This window comes from Entelurus aequoreus, linkage group LG21 (assembly GCF_033978785.1).
Source record: "Entelurus aequoreus isolate RoL-2023_Sb linkage group LG21, RoL_Eaeq_v1.1, whole genome shotgun sequence".
NCBI classification, from domain to species: Eukaryota; Metazoa; Chordata; class Actinopteri; order Syngnathiformes; family Syngnathidae; genus Entelurus; species Entelurus aequoreus.
In genome coordinates this window covers 49,521,441-49,546,738 of record NC_084751.1, presented here as the reverse complement: position 1 = coordinate 49,546,738, position 25,298 = coordinate 49,521,441, and the positions used below count along the sequence as shown (strand labels likewise).

Genomic DNA, 25,298 nt, shown 5'->3' with positions numbered 1-25,298 from the left:
GGCAGGCGTAGGAGGGTCTCTTTCACTTCAGAATCTAAAGTAGGGGCATGCACACTCACAACTGTAGCCATCTGGTTGTTGGCAAGCACCAGGCGGGTGGTCATAAGACGCTCATTGATCCCCACAGGAAGTTCAGAGAGGTGGTTGATGAGCTGGTTTCTGATGGCAAATCCAACCCCATGGATCCTAGGTTCATCAGCAGCTTTTCCTTTCCGGAAGAAAGTGTACAGTATCCACCTTTGTCCTCCTTTAGTTGTCCTTTGCCTGCCCATCGGGTTTCGGAGAGTGCAGCTATGTCGATCTGGCATTTCCTCAGTTCTCTAGCAACTATTGCAGTTCGCCTCTCGGTCTGTCGCTGGTTGCACTATCCATCAGAGTGCGCACATTCCAGGCTCCAAAATTCATATTTGTGTTTTTCTGACCGCAAAGTGGTGATCCCTCTGGATGCGGTATTCCAGTCGGGAGGTCTGAGGCAGGCTATTTTTAGGGCACCTTTTCTAGCCCCTTCCCCGAATGGGGTGAGCAGAGTGGATCCTAAATAGGGCTGCTCAGTCATGGGTGCAGCTGCCGAAGGGCACTTTCTGCCTCATTCCAAGAGACTAGCGACTGAATCTTACACCCACCGCCTAGTGTGCCAGATCATGACTAGGGGCTTCCAGATTTCACAAACCTGCCCCCGTCGCCACTTGCTGGTCGCCATAGGAATTTGGACCAGGATGTTAAAGTGGATCCCTTTATGGAGGATGCCTGTGCGTGACTTTGTTTAACGTGGGGGAGACTGGTGCACAGACAGTCACCACACGATCCTTGACAGATCCGAGTCAGGGTTCAGTGGCATGGAGTCCAAGACGACTGGGGACCCTTTTCTGCTGCAGCCTTCATCCGCCATCCCAGCCGTTGTGACGCTCCATAGGGTTAGCAATCATCCTGCGCCTGTTCCACCGTTGAGGTCTTGGGTTGTTATTTCCCATAACTGGGGCCCACCATGGATGTGGGACGCACACACACACACACACACACACACACACACACACACACACACACGATGACAGGCGTGTTGTTCCAGTTAAATATGAAACATGAATGTACTTTTCTCTTGACTGCGTGTGTTACTAAGTAAGAAGGTGAAGTGTGTCATTGCTGAGAAGGTTCACAGGTGTGTTGTTAGGTGCACATAAGTGAAGATGCATGTTTGGTTTTCTAAACAAATGTAACACTAAATGCTCCCTAGTGTGTGAATGTGAGTGTGAATGTTGAACATCTGTGTTGATGAGGTGGTGACTTGTCCAGGGTGTACCCCGCCTTCCTTGTCCAGGGTGTACCCCACTGTGTGCAGTTGGGATAGGCTCCAGCACCCCCGTGACCCCGAGAGGGACAAGCGGTATAAAATGGATGGAATAACAGGCCAACATTAAATGGCACAGCCAGATTGTTACAAGAAATGTTTTTCTCAAAAATGGGACCTAAAATGGACTTTGTTTCGAGGAAGTTATTGAAGACAATATTTTGGTGCACCACCTTATTTATATTTCTTATTTAAAAAAAGCAAAAAGTCTCCTCCTTTGTACCTTTTCATTGTGTTTTTCTTTTCATTTACACAATTATGCATTACTGTATTTTTAAACAGCAATGTAATAAATAAACCAAAGGATGACTAAGAACCCCATAAAAAGTGACAGAATAATGTCATAATGACAAATAAAGACTGCTTGGATTGAGGGATTCTCAAACTGTGGTACGTGTACACTGGTGGTACGTGGGCTCCACTACACCAACGATTTGATTCATTATTTAAGTACAGTGTTTTATATTCCTACAGGACTCCAAAGGCCACGTGATTGTGCAATGCATTGTGGGGGCTGGGTAGACATACTTGTTGAATAAAGGCTTTGTTTACGATGTGAAAGCGAGCTACAAACTGGATTAAAATGGATCATACAAAAAACAATGGAGCGTACCGAGACAAACTTGTACCTATTCCAAAGGCTCGCTGCCTGGAAAAAAAAAGACTAGAAAATGTTGGAATTGACTGACATGAGCTGTGAGCACGTACAAGTACAAGTGACGTTAATGATGGTTTGTTCAAATCTACCTCATCTTTCATCTCTCACTGGATGTCTTTGTTTTATTAGCAGGAAAAATTGTGTTACGCATTGTCACCTCTCTGAAAATAATACTCATCTTGTGACTAAAAGTAAACAAACATGTGACATGCTTTGATTCAAACTAAGTAAACACACCAAGGTGTACCAGGTGATGTAAGACCCATGATGCATTGCGTTTTCACCTCACACTTTCAAGCCCTATATCCAAACACAGTGGACAAAAATATTAAATATACTTAATAATTTCTGCTCATTTGTAATGAATACTTAGGCCTACTATGCCACTGTTGGTCATGTCGCTGGTATTTAGAGTGCAAAGTGTTTCCTGAGGTGTCAGTTGGTGAAAACAAGCCTGGGAAACTATAAAAACTGACAAATAGTACAGTGATTGAACAAATACCGAATGTATAATTGGCAAAACTGACAAAAAAGAGTTATTGATAAGTATTATACATGACTGATAAAACCTTAGATAATGATTATTGATATCAGATTGGGGTATTTATTTCTAGCACTAATATATAGATGAATGTAGGACAAATGATACCAGACTGGTTTTCATTGAAAACAATTATACATGAATAAATCCAGGATGACTGATATCAGACTATGTGGCATTTATTAAATAATAACACAATAATCAGTTCAGGATACATCATTCGTCTTCCATAATAATCCATAATGTATATGTAGACTTTTTGTTATCGTTTACATTTGTGTCTTGTTTGAGTTCCTTTCTAATATAGATCATTTTATTCCACATGTTAAAGGTGTTTAAATGTATGTTTATACAGACATTAAATGTATGTTTATTACATACATTAAATGTACAGTATGTTTATAAAGACATTAAATGTATGTTTATACAGACATTAAATGTATGTTTATACATACATTAAATGTACATTATGTTTATAAAGACACTAAATGTATGTTTATACATACATTAAATGTATGTTTATACAGACATTAAATGTATGTTTATACGGACATTAAATGTACAGTATGTTTATAAAGACATTAAATGTATGTTTATACAGACATTAAATGTATGTTTATACAGACATTAAATGTAAGTTTATACATACATTAAAGGCCTACTGAAATGAATTTTTTTTATTTAAACGGGGATAGCAGATCTATTCTATGTGTCATACTTGATCATTTCGCGATATTGCCATATTTTTGCTGAAAGGATTTAGTATAGAACAACGACGATAAAGATCGCAACTTTTGGTATCTGATAAAAAAAGGCTTGCACCTACCGGAAGTAGCGTGACGTAGTCAGTTGAACATATACGCAAAGTTCCCTATTGTTTACAATGATGGCCGCATGAAGTGAGAGAGATTCGGACCGAGAAAGCGACAATTTCCCCATTAATTTGAGCGAGGATGAAAGATTTGTGGATGAGGAAAGTGCAAGTGAAGGACTAGTGGGAGTTGAAGCGATTCAGATAGGGAAGATGCTGTGAGAGGCGGGGGTGACCTGATATTCAGCTGGAATGACTACAACAGTAAATAAACACAAGACATATATATACTCTATTAGCCACAACACAACCAGGCTTATATTTAATATGCCACAAATTAATCCTAATGCTAGCTCCTAGCTCCTAGCTACTAGCTCGAGCTAGTTATAGCAAGCGATCAAATGTTTGGAATCGCAGCTGTGTACTCACGTTATCGCAACTGTGTATCCAAATCAAAGTCCTCCTGGTAAGAGTCTCTGTTGTCCGAGTTCTTCCATCTTGACTGCATCTTTCGGGAATGTAAACAAAGAAGCGCCGGCTGTGTACGTGTTGTTGCTGACTTCCCTCGCAAAATAGACACTTCGCACCGACAACTTTCTTCTTTGCTTGCCTCAGCTTCTTTCTCCATAATGCAATGAACAAATTGCAACAGATTCACCAACACAGATGTCCAGAATACTGTGGAATAATGAGAGATTGAAGAAAACAGAGCTATTTCGTATTGACTTCAATGGTGTCCGAATACTTCCGCTTCAATGATTGACGTCACGCGCATACGTCAACCCTCAGAGGCGTTTCGAACCGGAAGTTTAGCGGGAAATTTAAAATGTCACTTTATAAATTAACCCGGCCGTATTGGCATGTGTTGCAATGTTAAGATTTCATCATTGATATATAAACTATCAGACTGCGTGGTCGCTAGTAGTGGCTTTCAGTAGGCCTTTAAATGTATGTTTATACAGACATTAAATGTATGTTTATACAGACATTAAATGTATGTTTATACAGACATTAAATGTATGTTTATACAGACATTAAATGTATGTTTATACAGACATTAAATGTATGTTTATACAGACATTAAATTTATGTTTATACAGACATTAAATGTATGTTTATACAGACATTAAATGTATGTTTATACAGACATTAAATTTATGTTTATACAGACATTAAATGTATGTTTATACAGACATTAAATGTATGTTTATACAGACATTAAATTTATGTTTATACAGACATTAAATGTATGTTTATACATACACTGCACACAAACAATGTCACCCTATTGACAAAGAAAACACCTGCGCGCCGTCACCATGGCAACCATGGCACTGCATCTGTGCACGCGCTCCATCCCGTTGCTCTCCCCTCCCCCTCTTGCTCGTCTCCAGACACGCCCATGGGAAGGAGGCGGGGCTGACAGCTCCCATCATGCTTTGCGGTCGGAAGCAGGAAGAAGAAGCAGTGAAAAGCAGACTGAATGAAGATCAGAGGAGCTAGAAGATGTGCTGGAGGAGCTAGAAGATGTGCTGGAGGAGCTAGAAGATGTGCTGGAGGAGCTAGAAGATGTGCTGGAGGAGCTATGGCCCCCAAAAAGCATCCACGCTCCTGTCGGGGTGAGCTCCTCTTTTTACTTCCCCTTCTAGGCTGCTAGAGCTTGAACACATGAACACATAGAGGTTGATTTAAAGAGGCAGTACACCACTTTAAAGGGACAGTACACCCATTTAAAGAGGCAGTACACCAATTTAAAGAGGCAGTACACCAATTTAAAGAGACAGTACACCCATTTAAAGAGGCAGTACACCAATTTAAAGAGACAGTACACCAATTTAAATAGGCAGTACACCAATTTAAAGGGACAGTACACCAGTTTAAAGAGACAGTACACCAAATTAAAGGGACAGTACATACATTTAAAGGGACAGTACATACATTTAAAGGGACAGTGCACCAATGTAAAGAGACAGTACACCAATTTAAAGAGACAGTACACCAATTTAAGGACAGTACACCAATTTAAAGGGACAGTACACCAATATCCAGAGACAGTACACCAATATAAAGGGACAGTACACCAATATAAAGGGACAGTACACCAATTTAAAGAGACAGTACATAAATTTAAAGGGACAGTACATACATTTAAAGGGGACAGTACACCAATTTAAAGGGACAGTACACCAATTTAAAGAGACAGTACACCAATTTAAAGAGACAGTACACCAATTTAAAGGGACAGTACACCAATTTAAAGGGACAGGACACCAATATAAAGGGACAGAACACCAATATAAAGGGACAGTACACCAGTTTAAAGGGACAGTACACCAATTTAAAGGAACAGTAAACCAATTTAAAGAGACAGTACACCAATTTAAAGGGACAGTGCACCAATTTAAAGTGACAGTACACCAATTTAAAGAGACAGTACACCAATTTAAAGGGACAGTACACCAATTTAAAGGGACAGTACATCAATATAAAGGGACAGTACACCAATTTAAAGGGACAGTACACCAATTTAAAGGGACAGTAAACCAATATAAAGAGACAGTACACCAATATAAAGGGACAGTACACCAATATAAAGGGACAGTACACCAATTCAAAGGGACAGTACACCAATTCAAAGGGACAGTACACCAATTTAAAGGGACAGTACATGAATATAAAGGGACAGTACACCAATTTAAAGGGAAAGTACACCAATTTAAAGGGACAGTACACCAATTTAAAGAGACAGTACACCAATTTAAAGAGACAGTACACCAATTTAAAGGGACAGGACACCAATGATGGCTTAACAAAAGGTGACAAGATGATTGCAACATGTTGAGGTTGTTAGTAATGTTCTAAAAGAGCTTGATGAAAGTTGACTATATTTGATCACTCCTCACTCTGACAGGAAGTTGTCCTCCCTGTGACCAACAAGCACAAGATAATACTCACTTGAAGTGGAAAAGTATTAATATAATGAGGTGTGACTAATGTTGTGTTGTACTGCACTGAGAGGAGGGAACAACCACAATGTGTTTGACATATACTGTACTCACATATACTGTACTCACATATACTGTACTCCATCAATGACATATACTGTACTCACATATACTGTACTCCATCAATGACATATACTGTACTCACATATACTGTACTCCATCAATGACATATACTGTACTCACATATACTGTACTCCATCAATAATGTGTTCACAAAATCACTCACAAAAAGCTCGTGTAAAATGTCAGTTAATGAATGACTGAGCGCGTTATATTAATCCTTACCACAAATGTATTCCTAGCCCCTTCCTGCTCCGTCACTGATGACGACTCCATCCCCCGTGTGTCACACAGCGTTGATAATTTATTGTATATTTATTTTGTGTTGCATAGCATGCTGGCCAGAGATGTTTCTAATGTAATCTATTCATGTGTTGCATAGCATGCTGGCCAGAGATGTTTCTAATGTAATCTATTCATGTGTTGTATAGCATGCTGGCAGAGATGTTTCTAATGTAATCTATTCATGTGTTGCATAGCATGCTGGCCAGAGATGTTTCTAATGTCATCTATTCATGTGTTGTATAGCATGCTGGCCAGAGATGTTTCTAATGTAATCTATTCATGTGTTGCATAGCATGCTGGCCAGAGATGTTTCTAATGTAATCTATTCATGTGTTGCTTAGCATGCTGGCCAGAGATGTTTCTAATGTAATCTATTCATGTGTTGCATAGCATGCTGGCCAGAGATGTTTCTAATGTAATCTATTCATGTGTTGCATAGCATGCTGGCCAGAGATGTTTCTAATGTAATCTATTCATGTGTTGCTTAGCATGCTGGCCAGAGATGTTTCTAATGTAATCTATTCATGTGTTGCATAGCATGCTGGCCAGAGATGTTTCTAATGTAATCTATTCATGTGTTGCTTAGCATGCTGGCAGAGATGTTTCTAATGTAATCTATTCATGTGTTGCTTAGCATGCTGGCAGAGATGTTTCTAATGTAATCTATTCATGTGTTGCATAGCATGCTGGCAGAGATGTTTCTAATGTCATCTATTCATGTGTTGCATAGCATGCTGGCCAGAGATGTTTCTAATGTAATCTATTCATGTGTTGCTTAGCATGCTGGCCAGAGATGTTTCAGGAAAGTTTGTAATATTTTCATTTTAATAAATTTGTTAGTTTGCACTAAAAAAAAAAAATGATTGAACAATTGATTTTCCATAAAAGTGTTTTATTGCAAAACATCCATTAAATTCAATTGAAGTTAACTCAAAAAAGTTAAAAAATCCATCCATCCATCCATTTTCTACCGCTTGTCCCTGTTAAAAATTGTTTGACAAAAATAAAGAGTGAACAAAAATTGTAGCGTGGTGGCCCTCAAAATGTAATTTGCTGAGGGCCACTCTCTAAATCAGTGACAGTGCAAAATTGCCAATCGAAAGAGAGATAATTTCATTTTGTTTTGCAAAAAGGGGAAAAACTGCAACATTTATTAAAATGAGGTACTAAAGATTTTAGAATTTTTAAATGCATAAAACAAATGATTTTCCACAAAACATTTTATTGTGAGGGAAACATTTTATTAGAATTTGCACCTGCAACAAAATGAACGAGCCACTCTTTCTTTACACTAACATGTTGAAAAAGTATGATTATATTTCAAAGTTGATTTAAGATCTGTGCTTTTGTCTTCATGGACACATCAAGTTGTTGCAGGAAAGACTTGAGATGTCAAATAGTGATGCAAGAATGCACTTTTCAGTTATCATCACAATCTGCCACAAAAGTAGCCGCTGAAATCTTTGAATAAAGAAAGGTTGATATGCTTTGTGTTGATGCTATCCAACTGCTTCTCTGTGAAATGAGCAGAGTCACTAAGTGTTTCAACGTGTACTAATCAATCTTGGTTTGACCATCATTACAATGTGAAACAGGATGGATCACTAATTGTTACATTCCCAAAGTAGAATAGGATATGATGTGTTATCATGTTATGCTAATATGAGGCTATCCACATGTTGACAAACTACTTTGAGCCAAACCTGATAAATCATTTCATGGAAAAAGTGATTACATCTGTTTGGGGGTGTCAATCACTTGACCTATTGACCCCTCAGGTGTGTGTAATCAACCCTGTGTGCAGACAGCAAACATGCTGGGGAAAAAACTCAACTTCACTGGGTTAACTTCAGGTGATGTTGATGCAAATGAGGAGAAATAAGCCCCGCCCACTATCAGACGCCACGCTCCAATGAGTCTTCTTATCTGACTATAACTGCACTCACTTCACTTGGAGAGTGCAGACCTAAACCTCACATGTTGTAGGTGAGTACCAACACATACTCTAAATCTTATTATTGGAGAGTGCAGACCTAAACCTCACATGTTGTAGGTGAGTACCAACACATACTCTAAATCTAAATCTTGTTATTGTTTGTTTTAAAAAAAAGGGCTAAGTTTATGCAGGACTTGTGAATAGTTAATAAATGTCCGACTTCTTCAGATTGCCGTTAGACAAGAAGAAGCCAGTTGTGAAATGTAAATAGTGTATCAGCTCATTAATATGTCTTGCACTTTACAACAAGACTCTCAGTTCTGGATTATAAAGGGAAAAGTTGGGAAAACAAATAGTTTGTCAGATTGCAAAGTCCACAGTTTGTTAGCATGTATTAATGGTTGACAGCATTATTATTTTTACAGCAGTTAATTGATAAAGAATGCTAAGGCTTTTGTACAATCGTTGTAAAAATAACTACTTAAATGTAATTAATAAATATAAATTCTAAAATTAAATCCCACACAGATTTAGTATTTTGGAAATATTTGGTTTAACTGCGCAAGTAGTAAAAAAGAAATAACGATACATGTTTTCTCCTTTATCTGCTTTATCCTTGGGACTGATTCAATATACTGTAAACTGACATTTAACACTTTTTTATTTGCATTTCAAATACAATATCGCCATTATTAAAAGAATACATTAGTAATATTAATAGAAAAATAAACAACAACAAAAAAACATGAGTAAAAAGGAGTAATGTCTTGCCCCATAACTGAGATATAATAGCACTAATGTAAATTGTTGATCAACAATACAACACAATCATTCAAACTCTTCATTGGAGATTGGAAAAAAAGCTCATGTTTTCTCAGCACTGCTCGTCCACCACAGGATGAAAAGCAGCATTCAAGGTTGTTTCAGAGTTTGACGCGGGGATAAATCCTACTTGTGCCGACAAAAGATCATCAGGGTGTCGCCTCTAATGTTCAGCTATAAAGAAGGCTGGAGTTTAGCTGGAACCCACACAAAACCTTTGCTTTTCATGGTCTGATCATTTGTGTCCTTTCACTTTAGTTGTAGAGGAGCTCACTATTTGTATTTTGTTCTAGTAGTCCAACTGATGGAAGACCTTTTGGAACAAAGAAAAAGTATGTTGTGTAACATTCATTAATATGTTGCGTAACAGTCACATATCATTCATTAATATGTTGCGTAACAGTCACATATCATTCATTAATATGTTGCGTAACAGTCACATATCATTCATTAATATGTTGCGTAACAGTCACATATCATTCATTAATATGTTGCGTAACAGTCACATATCATTAATTAATATGTTGCGTAACAGTCACATATCATTCATTAATATGTTGCGTAACAGTCACATATCATTCATTAATATGTTGCGTAACAGTCACATATCATTAATTAATATGTTGCGTAACAGTCACATATCATTCATTAATATGTTGCGTAACAGTCACATATCATTCATTAATATGTTGCGTAACAGTCACATATCATTCATTAATATGTTGCGTAACAGTCACATATCATTCATTAATATGTTGCGTAACAGTCACATATCATTAATTAATATGTTGCGTAACAGTCACATATCATTCATTAATATGTTGTGTAACAGTCACATATCATTCATTAATATGTTGCGTAACAGTCACATATCATTCATTAATATGTTGCGTGACAGTCACATATAATTAATTAATATGTTGCGTAACAGTCACATATCATTCATTAATATGTTGCGTAACAGTCACATATCATTAATTAATATGTTGCGTAACAGTCACATATCATTAATTAATATGTTGCGTAACAGTCACATATCATTCATTAATATGTTGCGTAACAGTCACATATCATTCATTAATATGTTGCGTAACAGTCACATATCATTAATTAATATGTTGCGTAACAGTCACATATCATTAATTAATATGTTGCGTAACAGTCACATATAATTCATTAATATGTTGCGTAACAGTCACATATCATTCATTAATATGTTGCGTAACAGTCACATATCATTCATTAATATGTTGCGTAACAGTCACATATAATTAATTAATATGTTGCATAACAGTCACATATCATTCATTAATATGTTGCGTAACAGTCACATATCATTAATTAATATGTTGCGTAACAGTCACATATCATTCATTAATATGTTGCGTAACAGTCACATATCATTCATTAATATGTTGCGTAACAGTCACATATCATTAATTAATATGTTGCGTAACAGTCACATATCATTCATTAATATGTTGCGTAACAGTCACATATCATTAATTAATATGTTGCGTAACAGTCACATATCATTAATTAATATGTTGCGTAACAGTCACATATCATTCATTAATATGTTGCGTAACAGTCACATATCATTCATTAATATGTTGCGTAACAGTCACATATCATTAATTAATATGTTGCGTAACAGTCACATATCATTCATTAATATGTTGCGTAACAGTCACATATCATTCATTAATATGTTGCGTAACAGTCACATATCATTCATTAATATGTTGCGTAACAGTCACATATAATTAATTAATATGTTGCGTAACAGTCACATATCATTCATTAATATGTTGCGTAACAGTCACATATCATTCATTAATATGTTGCGTAACAGTCACATATCATTAATTAATATGTTGCGTAACAGTCACATATCATTCATTAATATGTTGCGTAACAGTCACATATCATTCATTAATATGTTGCGTAACAGTCACATATCATTAATTAATATGTTGCGTAACAGTCACATATCATTAATTAATATGTTGTGTAACAGTCACATATCATTCATTAATATGTTGCGTAACAGTCACATATAATTCATTAATATGTTGCGTAACAGTCACATATCATTCATTAATATGTCGCGTAACAGTCACATATCATTCATTAATATGTTGCGTAACAGTCACATATAATTAATTAATGTGTTGCGTAACAGTCACATATCATTCATTAATATGTTGCGTAACAGTCACATATCATTAATTAATATGTTGCGTAACAGTCACATATCATTAATTAATATGTTGCGTAACAGTCACATATTATTCATTAATATGTTGCGTAACAGTCACATATCATTCATTAATATGTTGCGTAACAGTCACACATCATTCATTAATATGTTGCGTAACAGTCACATATCATTCATTAATATGTTGCGTAACAGTCACATATCATTCATTAATATGTTGCGTAACAGTCACATATCATTAATTAATATGTTGCGTAACAGTCACATATCATTCATTAATATGTTGCGTAACAGTCACATATCATTCATTAATATGTTGCGTAACAGTCACATATCATTCATTAATATGTTGCGTAACAGTCACATATCATTCATTAATATGTTGCGTAACAGTCACATATAATTAATTAATATGTTGCGTAACAGTCACATATCATTCATTAATATGTTGCGTAACAGTCACATATCATTCATTAATATGTTGCGTAACAGTCACATATCATTAATTAATATGTTGCGTAACAGTCACATATCATTCATTAATATGTTGCGTAACAGTCACATATCATTCATTAATATGTTGCGTAACAGTCACATATCATTCATTAATATGTTGCGTAACAGTCACATATCATTCATTAATATGTTGCGTAACAGTCACATATCATTCATTAATATGTTGCGTAACAGTCACATATCATTAATTAATATGTTGCGTAACAGTCACATATCATTCATTAATATGTTGCGTAACAGTCACATATCATTCATTAATATGTTGCGTAACAGTCACATATCATTCATTAATATGTTGCGTAACAGTCACATATCATTAATTAATATGTTGCGTAACAGTCACATATCATTCATTAATATGTTGCGTAACAGTCACATATCATTCATTAATATGTTGCGTAACAGTCACATATCATTCATTAATATGTTGCGTAACAGTCACATATCATTCATTAATATGTTGCGTAACAGTCACATATCATTCATTAATATGTTGCGTAACAGTCACATATCATTCATTAATATGTTGCGTAACAGTCACATATCATTCATTAATATGTTGCGTAACAGTCACATATCATTCATTAATATGTTGCGTAACAGTCACATATCATTAATTAATATGTTGCGTAACAGTCACATATCATTCATTAATATGTTGCGTAACAGTCACATATCATTCATTAATATGTTGCGTAACAGTCACATATCATTAATTAATATGTTGCGTAACAGTCACATATCATTCATTAATATGTTGCGTAACAGTCACATATCATTCATTAATATGTTGCGTAACAGTCACATATCATTCATTAATATGTTGCGTAACAGTCACATATCATTCATTAATATGTTGCGTAACAGTCACATATCATTCATTAATATGTTGCGTAACAGTCACATATCATTAATTAATATGTTGCGTAACAGTCACATATCATTCATTAATATGTTGCGTAACAGTCACATATCATTCATTAATATGTTGCGTAACAGTCACATATCATTCATTAATATGTTGCGTAACAGTCACATATCATTAATTAATATGTTGCGTAACAGTCACATATCATTCATTAATATGTTGCGTAACAGTCACATATCATTCATTAATATGTTGCGTAACAGTCACATATCATTAATTAATATGTTGCGTAACAGTCACATATCATTCATTAATATGTTGCGTAACAGTCACATATCATTCATTAATATGTTGCGTAACAGTCACATATCATTAATTAATATGTTGCGTAACAGTCACATATCATTAATTGACTACACTCTTGTGTTGATAACAATTCGCCTCTTTTAGTATTTGATGTCTTCCTGCAACCAACCTTATGGCAACCATGTGACGCCATCATGTCTTAATATTTATTATATACATTTTCTACCGCTCGTCCCTTTCGGGATTGCGGGGGTGGCTGGAGTCTATCCCAGCTGCACTCGTGTATATATTTTCCGGTACCGATCAAAACTGAGCAAAAATAACTTAGTGAAGGCCCATTATTTTCAAATGAGCTCTCGTATTGCCTCATTAGAGTGTGTAAGTACCTACTATGTACTATATATCGTATTGCCTCATTAGAGTGTGTAAGTACCTACTATGTACTATATATCGTATTGCCTCATTAGAGTGTGTAAGTACCTACTATGTACTATATATCGTATTGCCTCATTAGAGTGTGTTCTTTTTTAAAGAATGAAGCTAGGTGGTAAAGCCACAATATTTGATTGGCAACTGTACTCCCCTACGTGAAAATGAGTCCAATCAATGTGACTTGTTAGTCTATCTGGGTTTACGTATCTCTGCATTGTTTACTATGTGTTGGTCCTCCTCTCCATCAGCTGCATCCTCTTCCCATCTGAGAGCATGGAGGAGGTCATCAAGCTCAAAGAAAGCCCGCCAGCTCTGTTGGAGCGCAGAGTCCGCCATCGGCAGCTGCCACTTTCTGTCCTCAAGTCCAAGCTGAAGGAGGGCGTGAGCTGCTCTGTGCCCAGAGTGCGCTCCACCTTGTCCGGGTTCTTCCCGGTGGTGCGCTGGCTGCCCAAGTACAGACTGAGGGAGTATGTGTGGGGGGACGTCATGTCTGGTTTGATTGTGGGCATCATCTTGGTACCACAAGCTATCGCCTACTGCCTGCTGGCTGGAGTGGAGCCCATCTATGGCTTATACACCTCTTTTTACGCCAACATCATCTACTTCCTCATGGGCACATCCAGACATGTTTCTGTAGGCATCTTCAGCCTGATGAGCCTCATGGTTGGACAGGTGAGCAATTTCATCTCCTTGTTCTGTCCTATCTTGTGATTTATGACTGCATGTCTGCAGGTGGTTGACAAAGAAGTCTTTCTGGCTGGTTTTGATCTCAATGAGGATCTTCTAGGCTTCAATGCTTCATCGAGGAACAACTTCAGTGGCCATGATGCTCATAGCGTGGAGCTAATGGGTGTGCAATGTGGGAAGGAGTGCTATGCCATTAGCATCGCAGCTGCTCTCACTTTCCTGGCTGGTATCTACCAGGTAAACACAAGCAATAGTGTCACAATGGGGGATGGCTACCAAACACTTGGCAGGAAAACTGCTCATGTTGCTCTATTGTTGTTGTTGTTGATTAAAGAAGGACAACATTCATTGAGACTACACTGACTAGATGAATGACAACATTCATTGAGACTACACTGACTAGATGAATGACAACATTCATTGAGACTACACTGACCTGACGAAGGACAACATTCATTGAGACTACACTGACCTGATGAAGGACAACATTCATTGAGACTACACTGACCTGATGAAGGACAACATTCATTGAGACTACACTGACCTGATGAAGGACAACATTCATTGAGACTACACTGACCTGACAAAGGACAACATTCATTGAGACTACACTGACCTGACGAAGGACAACATTCATTGAGACTACACTGACCTGATGAAGGACAACATTCATTGAGACTACACTGACCTGACGAAGGACAACATTCATTGAGACTACACTGACCTGACGAAGGACAACATTCATTGAGACTACACTGACCTGACAAAGGACAACATTCATTGAGACTACACTGACCTGATGAAGGACAACATTCATTGAGACTACACTGACCTGACGAAGGACAACATTCATTGAGACTACACTGACCTGATGAAGGACAACATTCATTGAGAATACACTGACCTGACGAAGGACAACATTCATTGAGACTACACTGACTAGATGAAGGACAACATTCATTGAGACTACACTGACCTGACGAAGGACAACATTCATTGAGACTACACTGACCTGATGAAGGACAACATTCATTGAGACTACACTGACCTGATGAAGGACAACATTCATTGAGACTACACTGACCTGATGAAGGACAACATTCATTGAGACTACACTGACCTGACGAAGGACAACATTCATTGAGACTACACTGACTAGATGAAGGACAACATTCATTGAGACTACACTGACCTGATGAAGGACAACATTCATTGAGACTACACTGACCTGATGAAGGACAACATTCATTGAGACTACACTGACCTGATGAAGGACAAGATCATAGACCAGATGAACATTTATTACATTCTATCTCCCTGCCCTTCCCCCACAGGTCATGATGGCCGTCTTTGGTCTAGGCTTCGTCTCCGTCTACCTTTCTGCTCCCATGCTGGATGGTTTCGCCACAGGAGCGTCTTTCACCATCCTGACCGTGCAAGCCAAATATCTCCTCGGTCTGAAGATTCCTCGCCATCAGGGCTACGGCACCGTTCTCGTAACCTGGTTCAACATCTTTGCCAACATCCACAAGACCAACGTGTGCGACCTTCTCACCAGCGCCATCTGTATCGCCATACTAGGTCAACATGAGACCCGGCTGTAGTCCTGTGACCCAGGAGGTAACATATTTGTGTGTTTGGGCTCCTGTAGTAACAGGCAAGGAGATCCAGGAGCGCTACAAAGACCGCCTAAAGATTCCTCTGCCGACAGAACTGCTTGTGGTCGCCGGAGCCACGCTGGCCAGTCATTTTGGGAACCTCAACCATCTTTATGGCTCCAGTGTGTCAGGGCACATCCCCACCGGTTTCATCCCTCCTCAGGTGCCCAGCTTGGATCTGATGCCCAGAGTGGCCCTGGACGCCATTCCTCTAGCTGTCATCAGGTAAATCTTTCTGTCAACACCAAACTCTTTGTGATGTTGCAGCTGTCGTTAGGATGAAATATGATGACAATAATAGTGAATCATCCTGGCCTGCATGACCTCAGAGTTATTTGTGGACTGGCTGACAAATAAATATGAAATTATAATGGCAATAATAAATATGAGAAACATCACCAAATAAATGCATCCATAGGAAATCAAATGTAACAATGCAAATATTTTGTCAAATACTTTTTAAAATCCGATAAAAAATGTAAAACGTCTTTTTAAAGTCTTAAAGTGTACTTTAATATTTGTATTGCAAGTACTTTATGAATAACTATCCAGTGTATTAGTGTGTACAAACCCAAATAAGTAACTGCTGTTGTATGATTGCTCTCTATTTGACGTACAAAGAAAGCAAAGACAAAAGTGAAAAATAAACCAACGAAATACTACCTGCAGTAGGATGGTGACACGCATCCATCCATCCATCCATCCATTTTCTACCGCTTATTCCCTTCGGGGTCGCGGGGGGCGCTGGAGCCTATCTCAGCTACAATCGGGCGGAAGGCGGGGTACACCCTGGACAAGTCGCCACCTCATATATATATATATATACATATATATATATATATATATATATATATATATATATATATATATATATATATATATATATATATATATATGTACTGGCTGTCATATTGAATACATTAATTTGTGGTTAATCACAAACAATTATTGCCTTATAGTTGCATATTAACCACACAATTTGTTTTGAGCGCACATGCTCCTTTACGTCAATCAGTTGGTCAAGTTTATTCCCTACAGTAACAATATGTATCACGTATACATTAACAGTATACAGTAACAATATGTATCACCTATGTAGCAACAATATGTATCACCTATACAGTAACAGTATACAGTAACAATATGTATCACCTGTGTAGCAACAATATGTATCACCTATACAGTAACACATTTGTAACACATGTGTTGACTTCCTGTCTCAATGTGTCACATAGACAGGTAAGTAGATGTTTACCTGCAAGGTGGTGTGGGAAACAAGAAGTGTCTGCTGGTGCATTCAAGTAAATACTTACTGTAACATAAACAGACAGGTAAGTAGATGTTTACCTGCAAGGTGGTGTGGGAAACAAGAAGTGGAAGTCATTTACTGTCAAGCAGGACTTTAAAAGTGTGAATCTTGCGGGTTTAAAAGTGTCATTTGAATGAGTTTTGTCCACAAATGTCATCTTGTCTTTTAGCTTTGCCTTCACTGTGTCGCTGTCTGAGATGTTTGCCAAGAAGAATGGCTACACGGTGCGTCCCAACCAGGAGATGCTGGCCATCGGCTGCTGCAACATCATCCCCTCCTTCTTCCACTGCTTCACCACCAGTGCAGCTCTGGCCAAGACCATGGTCAAGGACTCCACAGGCTGTCAGACCCAGGTGGTGTTCCTGCACATCATCCCACTGCTGTTGTGCAGAATAAATGTGGCCTCCCCCTCCCATCAGGTCTCCAGCCTCATCAGCGCTGTGGTGGTCCTGCTGGTCTTGCTCTTCTTCGCCCCGTACTTCCACGCCCTGCAGAAGTGTGTCCTGGCCTGCATCATCATCGTCAGCCTCCGTGGAGCTCTGCGCAAGTTCAAGGACGTCCCGTCTAAGTGGCGCGCCAGCAAGAACGACGCGGTGGTGTGGTTGGTCACCGTGTCGGCCACGGCTCTGATCAGCGTGGAGCTGGGCCTGCTGGTGGGAATCACCTTCTCCATGATGTGCGTCATCTACAAGACCCAGAAACCGAAGGTGAGTCTTAGTCGACAGCAGGATGGTCTTTGTCATACCATTGGTGGATTATATGTCGATTATATGATCTTTGTCATACCATTGGTGGATTATATGTCCATTATATGATCTTTGTCATACCATTGGTGGATTATATGTCGATTATATGATCTTTGTCATACCATTGGTGGATTATATGTCGATTATATGATCTTTGTCATACCATTGGTGGATTATATGTTGATTATTTGCTGGATGGAAACAACTTTCATTGACCAAAGTAGCGCTGCCTGTAATAAAGCTACATGAACTGCTCATCAGTCTGCCATACCATACCAAACCATACCAACTTTATTTATCATGACAATTAAAACAAGGCATTCATTGTTTAATAATACAATGATATTTGTTTCTTTAGCATTTGAGCTGATAATGATAAATGTTGTTGTATCTTATTTCCTTCATACATTTTGCCGTCTTATTTGCAAGTATTATAGTAGGCTGTGCATGTAGTTGCCATTCCAAGACATCAGGCAGCAGCAGTGTAAGGACTACAGGGTGTTGCAATAGTCAGGAAGTAGTCTTTGCCATGACGTTGAATGTGCCAGTCTTGTCTTTTGTTGAGCCTTACAAAGTTGTCATACTGTAAGTATTGTACTTGTACACGCTTGTGTTTACCCATCTTAGTTGTAGTTTTCATTACTAAATTTAGAGGTGTTGAAATCGCCATGTAAAATCGCTAATTCTAATCAATAGCCATTCTATGGCATATCCAATGTATATTAGCATCAAGTTGGCACATTTACAACAGTGGACCCTTACTGTACTTTTGAGAGCTTTCTTCTTGCTTTGTGGGCGTAGACAATTGTCCAATTAACCCGAGTCCGCTCTGAGTGCTTGACTGCCTGTTTACCCACCAAGTGTTTGAACCGGTGCCGAGTTTGCAACTCGACGTGACATAACGTGCAACAAAAGGTATGGAAATATGCCACCGTACCAGTTAGTACTGACCTCATTCAAAAATGACCTATAAAGTACCTCATTGGATACTTGACATTTTATGCTGAATGATTATGTTCATATTCATCATTTTAAGCAACTGAATGAGAGGATTATGTTCATATTCATCATTTTAAGCAGCTGAATGAGATGATTATGTTCATATTCATCATTTTAAGCAACTGAATGAGAGGATTATGTTCTTATTCATCATTTTAAGCAACTGAATGAGAGGATTATGTTCTTATTCATCATTTTAACCAGCTGAATGAGAGGATTATGTTCTTATTCATCATTTTAAGCAACTGAATGAGATGATTATGTTCATATTCATCATTTTAAGCAACTGAATGAGAGGATTATGTTCATATTCATCATTTTAAGCAACTGAATGAGATGATTATGTTCATATTCATCATTTTAACACGCGAAGTCCCAGAGAAGGGTCAATTGACATTTTTACCTAGAAAACACACAAGAGGGTCATTTGACCCCTAGTCCCCCCTGTGGACACTCCTTTTGTTATGAAAATGTGGCTGTCAGTGGCACACGGCAGGGGGCCACTTGAGCCTGTGTGGGGGAGGGGACCTTACAGCTCAAGCTTTAGTTCTGAGGTAGGTTGTGTGTGTTTTTGCAAGGATCAACAGAATGAAGGGATCAACACTCTGACATTTATTGTTAAAAAAAATACAAAACAAAACATATTTACAAAGAATGAAAAAGCAACTGTTTTCCCAGTTTTGGTGTGGAGGGTTGTTGCAGAAGCAATTGTTATTTTTGTGTGCCAAAAATAGTTTAAAAAAAAAAATTTACAAAGAAAAAAGCATATTTACAAAGAATGAAAAACCATGTCCATGTAAACGTGACTGACATATATTTGAGCAGTCACTCACAATCCTGGCACTGCCATTGCTCCTTTCGGCATTTCCCACATGTATAATTTTTCTGTCTACCTAGACAAACTGCCCCTAACAGCCTCATTACCATAACAAAATGAGTGATTAGTGTATTCGGGAAAAGCGTCGGGCCAAATGACCCCTCTCTGGGTCTTCTAGGTAGACAGAAAAATGCTGGGACTTCTAGTGTTAAGCAACTGAATGAGAGGATTATGTTCATATTCATCATTTTAAGCAACTGAGTGAGATGATTATGTTCATATTCATCATTTTAAGCAACTGAATGAGATGATTATGTTCATATTCATCATTTTAAGCAACTGAATGAGAGGATTATGTTCATATTCATCATTTTAAGCAACTGAATGAGATGTGCTGTATTTCAGAGAAAGACACAATCGGCAGATTTCTGTCCAAATAAGAAAAGTCCTGGTTTTGATCATAAAGTAGCAAATGGGCGGGTGTCTGAGGTTTAGTTGTATGTTGAGTTGTCACAGAAGTGTCTGAGGTTTAGTTGTATGTTGAGTTGTCACAGAAGTGTCTGAGGTTTAGTTGTATGTTGAGTTGTCACAGAAGTGTCTGAGGTTTAGTTGTATGTTGAGTTGTCACAGAAGTGTCTGAGGTTTAGTTGTATGTTGAGTTGTCACAGAAGTGTCTGAGGTTTAGTTGTATGTTGAGTTGTCACAGAAGTGTCTGAGGTTTAGTTGTATGTTGAGTTGTCACAGAAGTGTCTGAGGTTTAGTTGTACGTTGAGTTGTCACAGAAGTGTCTGAGGTTTAGTTGTATGTTGAGTTGTCACAGAAGTGTCTGAGGTTTAGTTGTATGTTGAGTTGTCACAGAAGTGTCTGAGGTTTAGTTGTATGTTGAGTTGTCACAGAAGTGTCTGAAGTTTAGTTGTATGTTGAGTTGTCACAGAAGTGTCTGAGGTTTAGTTGTACGTTGAGTTGTCACAGAAGTGTCTGAAGTTTAGTTGTATGTTGAGTTGTCACAGAAGTGTCTGAGGTTTAGTTGTACGTTGAGTTGTCACAGAAGTGTCTGAAGTTTAGTTGTATGTTGAGTTGTCACAGAAGTGTCTGAAGTTTAGTTGTACGTTGAGTTGTCACAGAAGTGTCTGAGGTTTAGTTGTATGTTGAGTTGTCACAGAAGTGTCTGAGGTTTAGTTGTATGTTGAGTTGTCACAGAAGTGTCTGAGGTTTAGTTGTATGTTGAGTTGTCACAGAAGTGTCTGAGGTTTAGTTGTATGTTGAGTTGTCACAGAAGTGTCTGAGGTTTAGTTGTATGTTGAGTTGTCACAGAAGTGTCTGAGGTTTAGTTGTACGTTGAGTTGTCACAGAAGTGTCTGAGGTTTAGTTGTATGTTGAGTTGTCACAGAAGTGTCTGAGGTTTAGTTGTATGTTGAGTTGTCACAGAAGTGTCTGAGGTTTAGTTGTATGTTGAGTTGTCACAGAAGTGTCTGAAGTTTAGTTGTATGTTGAGTTGTCACAGAAGTGTCTGAGGTTTAGTTGTACGTTGAGTTGTCACAGAAGTGTCTGAAGTTTAGTTGTATGTTGAGTTGTCACAGAAGTGTCTGAGGTTTAGTTGTACGTTGAGTTGTCACAGAAGTGTCTGAAGTTTAGTTGTATGTTGAGTTGTCACAGAAGTGTCTGAAGTTTAGTTGTATGTTGAGTTGTCACAGAAGTGTTGCCTTCCTGCTGGAGAACATTTAAGACTTTTACAAGGTTGATGTGTAATAGAATGACTTTACGTTGGACTCCAGGGACTACATGAGCTTCTATTTCTCATACGGAAGAGATGAGATTTATGATCTTGAGAACTGGCTCCTTATTTGTTTTAAATCAATCAAAATATATTGAATAATAATTCAACACTAATGATTAATAACCATTTAAATGTACACAAATATTACACTATTGGTGGGAATGAAGAAATATTGACTATAATTACATTTGACTTTTCATGTAAACGTGCCAATGAAAAGAAAAATGTGCTTTGACATGAAAACTCACCTCAACAACTTCTGTTAACAATACACAAATAATAGCTGAGAATAAAATACATACACAACAAATAGAAATAAAAATGAGGACATGACAGCCGAATTTACTCATCTTCATCACAACATCAATCAGAACTACTTTACTCATCTTCATCACAACATCAATCAGAACTACTTTACTCATCTTCATCACAACATCAATCAGAACTACTTTACTCATCTTCATCACAACATCAATCAGAACTACTTTACTCATCTTCATCACAACATCAATGAGAACTACTTTACTCATCTTCATCACAACATCAATCAGAACTACTTTACTCATCTTCATCACAACATCAATCAGAACTACTTTACTCATCTTCATCACAACATCAATCAGAACTACTTTACTCATCTTCATCACATCAGAACTACTTTATTCATCTTCATCACAACATCAATGAGAACTACTTTACTCATCTTCATCACAACATCAATCAGAACTACTTTACTCATCTTCATCACAACATCAATCAGAACTACTTTACTCATCTTCATCACAACATCAATCAGAACTACTTTACTCATCTTCATCACATCAGAACTACTTTATTCATCTTCATCACAACATCAATGAGAAAAGTCAATTATTTGATTTGACTCATTTTCTACTTCACTTGCCAGGCAGCGTCTGCAACTCTTTTCAAACATGACTCTCATCCTTCATTTCAAACATGACTCTCATCCTTCATTTCAAACATGACTCTCATCCTTCATTTCAAACATGACTCTCATCCTTCATTTCAAACATGACTCTCATCCTTCTTTTCAAACATGACTCTCATCCTTCATTTCAAACATGACTCTCATCCTTCATTTCAAACATGACTCTCATCCTTCATTTCAAACATGACTCTCATCCTTCATTTCAAACATGACTCTCATCCTTCATTTCAAACATGACTCTCATCCTTCATTTCAAACATGACTCTCATCCTTCATTTCAAACATGACTCTCATCCTTCTTTTCAAACATGACTCTCATCCTTCATTTCAAACATGACTCTCATCCTTCATTTCAAACATGACTCTCATCCTTCATTTCAAACATGACTCTCATCCTTCATTTCAAACATGACTCTCATCCTTCATTTCAAACATGACTCTCATCCTTCATTTCAAACATGACTCTCATCCTTCATTTCAAACATGACTCTCATCCTTCTTTTCAAACATGACTCTCATCCTTCATTTCAAACATGACTCTCATCCTTCATTTCAAACATGACTCTCATCCTTCATTTCAAACATGACTCTCATCCTTCATTTCAAACATGACTCTCATCCTTCATTTCAAACATGACTCTCATCCTTCATTTCAAACATGACTCTCATCCTTCATTTCAAACATGACTCTCATCCTTCATTTCAAACATGACTCTCATCCTTCTTTTCAAACATGACTCTCATCCTTCTTTTCAAACATGACTCTCATCCTTCATTTCAAACATGACTCTCATCCTTCATTTCAAACATGACTCTCATCCTTCATTTCAAACATGACTCTCATCCTTCTTTTCAAACATGACTCTCATCCTTCATTTCAAACATGACTCTCATCCTTCATTTCAAACATGACTCTCATCCTTCTTTTCAAACATGACTCTCATCCTTCATTTCAAACATGACTCTCATCCTTCATTTCAAACATGACTCTCATCCTTCATTTCAAACATGACTCTCATCCTTCATTTCAAACATGACTCTCATCCTTCATTTCAAACATGACTCTCATCCTTCATTTAAAAGAGCCTTTCAAAAGACTCGATTTGAACATCACAGCTCTATGGTACGGCTTTGATAGCACTTCCTGTCCATAACCACACCTCATGTCAAACTTTGATAGCACTTCCTGTCCATAACCACACCTCATGACAAACTTTGATAGCACTTCCTGTCCATAACCACACCTCATGTCAAACTTTGATAGCACTTCCTGTCCATAACCACACCTCATGTCAAACTTTGATAGCACTTCCTGTCCATAACCACACCTCATGTCAAACTTTGATAGCACTTCCTGTCCATAACCGCACCTCATGTCAAACTTTGATAGCACTTCCTGTCCATAACCACACCTCATGTCAAACTTCAGGTGTCTCTCCTGGGCCGGGCCACTGACTCTGATCTTTACGAGGACGTGGAGGAGTACCAAAACCTGGTCCCGCCACTCCGCATCAGGATCTTCCGCTTCCCGGCTCCTCTCTACTACGCCAACAAGGACATCTTCTTGGCGTCCCTCTACAAGGCTGTCGGGGTGACGCCTTTCTTGGAGAAGACCAGGAGGAGGAAGGCGGAGAAGAAGGCCAAGAAGATGTCCACCACGCAGGCAAACGGGGACACCACCAACGGGGAGGTTGTAGTCGGACTCGTTCAGAGAGAACTTGACTTCCACACCATTATTTTGGATTGCTCCACCATTCCTTTCATAGACTCTGCCGGCATGGCCGCCTTTAAGGGGCTGCTCCAGGAGTTTGAGCAGATCGGCGTCAGAGTGGTCCTTGCGGGCTGTAACACCTCGCTGGTGGACGCTCTGCAGGAGGGAGAGTTTTTTGGCAAAGAGATGAGGAACTTGCTGTTCTACTCTGTCCACCATGCCGTCCTGCAAACTAACTCCATGGCAGCAGACAACGTTGTGTAGAAGGAAGATTTGCAGAGAACAAACTAGAAAGGTAGAGCTCAGTGGGCCAATGATTAGTGCAGGCTAACCTGTGGAAGGACCTTCATCAGGGGCCAATGATTAGTGCAGGCTAACCTGTGGAAGGACCTTCATCAGGGGCCAATGATTAGTGCAGGCTAACCTGTGGCAGGCCCTTCATCAGGGGCAATGATTAGTGCAGGCTAACCTGTGGAAGGACCTTCATCAGGGGCCAATGATTAGTGCAGGCTAACCTGTGGAAGGACCTTCATCAGGGGCCAATGATTAGTGCAGCCTAACCTGTAGCAGGCCCTTCATCAGGGGCCAATGATTAGTGCAGCCTAACCTGTGGAAGGACCTTCATCAGGGGCCAATGATTAGTGCAGGCTAACCTGTGGAAGGACCTTCATCAGGGGCCAATGATTAGTGCAGGCTAACCTGTGGAAGGACCTTCATCAGGGGCCAATGATTAGTGCAGGCTAACCTGTGGCAGGCCCTTCATCAGGGGCCAATGATTAGTGCAGGCTAACCTGTGGAAGGACCTTCATCAGGGGCCAATGATTAGTGCAGGCTAACCT

At 38.4% G+C, this 25,298-nt stretch overlaps 1 protein-coding gene across 1 annotated transcript; it reads left to right on the top strand.

Moving 5' to 3' along the window:
• Window positions 1-4,829: 4,829 nt before the first annotated feature.
• LOC133639108 (sulfate anion transporter 1-like) lies at window positions 4,830-25,021 on the top strand. The gene is made up of 9 exons (XM_062032252.1): window positions 4,830-4,863; window positions 4,894-4,974; window positions 14,055-14,478; window positions 14,539-14,730; window positions 15,828-16,074; window positions 16,145-16,376; window positions 17,630-17,813; window positions 17,880-18,167; window positions 24,178-25,021. Exons 2-9 carry the CDS (start codon window positions 4,925-4,927, stop codon window positions 24,721-24,723), a joined length of 2,163 nt encoding a protein of 720 aa, XP_061888236.1. The 5' UTR covers window positions 4,830-4,863; window positions 4,894-4,924; the 3' UTR covers window positions 24,724-25,021.
• Window positions 25,022-25,298: the final 277 nt, after the last annotated feature.

What these genes read in the sequence shown, in the direction of transcription:
- LOC133639108 (XM_062032252.1), top strand. Translation starts at nt 4,925, where the DNA reads ATGTGCTGGAGGAGCTATGGCCCCCAAAAAGCATCCACGCTCCTGTCG. An exon ending in TCCTGGCTGGTATCTACCAG is followed by an intron (nt 14,731 to 15,827) that starts GTAAACACAAGC and finishes CTTCCCCCACAG; the next exon opens with GTCATGATGGCCGTCTTTGG. An exon ending in ATTCCTCTAGCTGTCATCAG is followed by an intron (nt 16,377 to 17,629) that starts GTAAATCTTTCT and finishes CTTGTCTTTTAG; the next exon opens with CTTTGCCTTCACTGTGTCGC.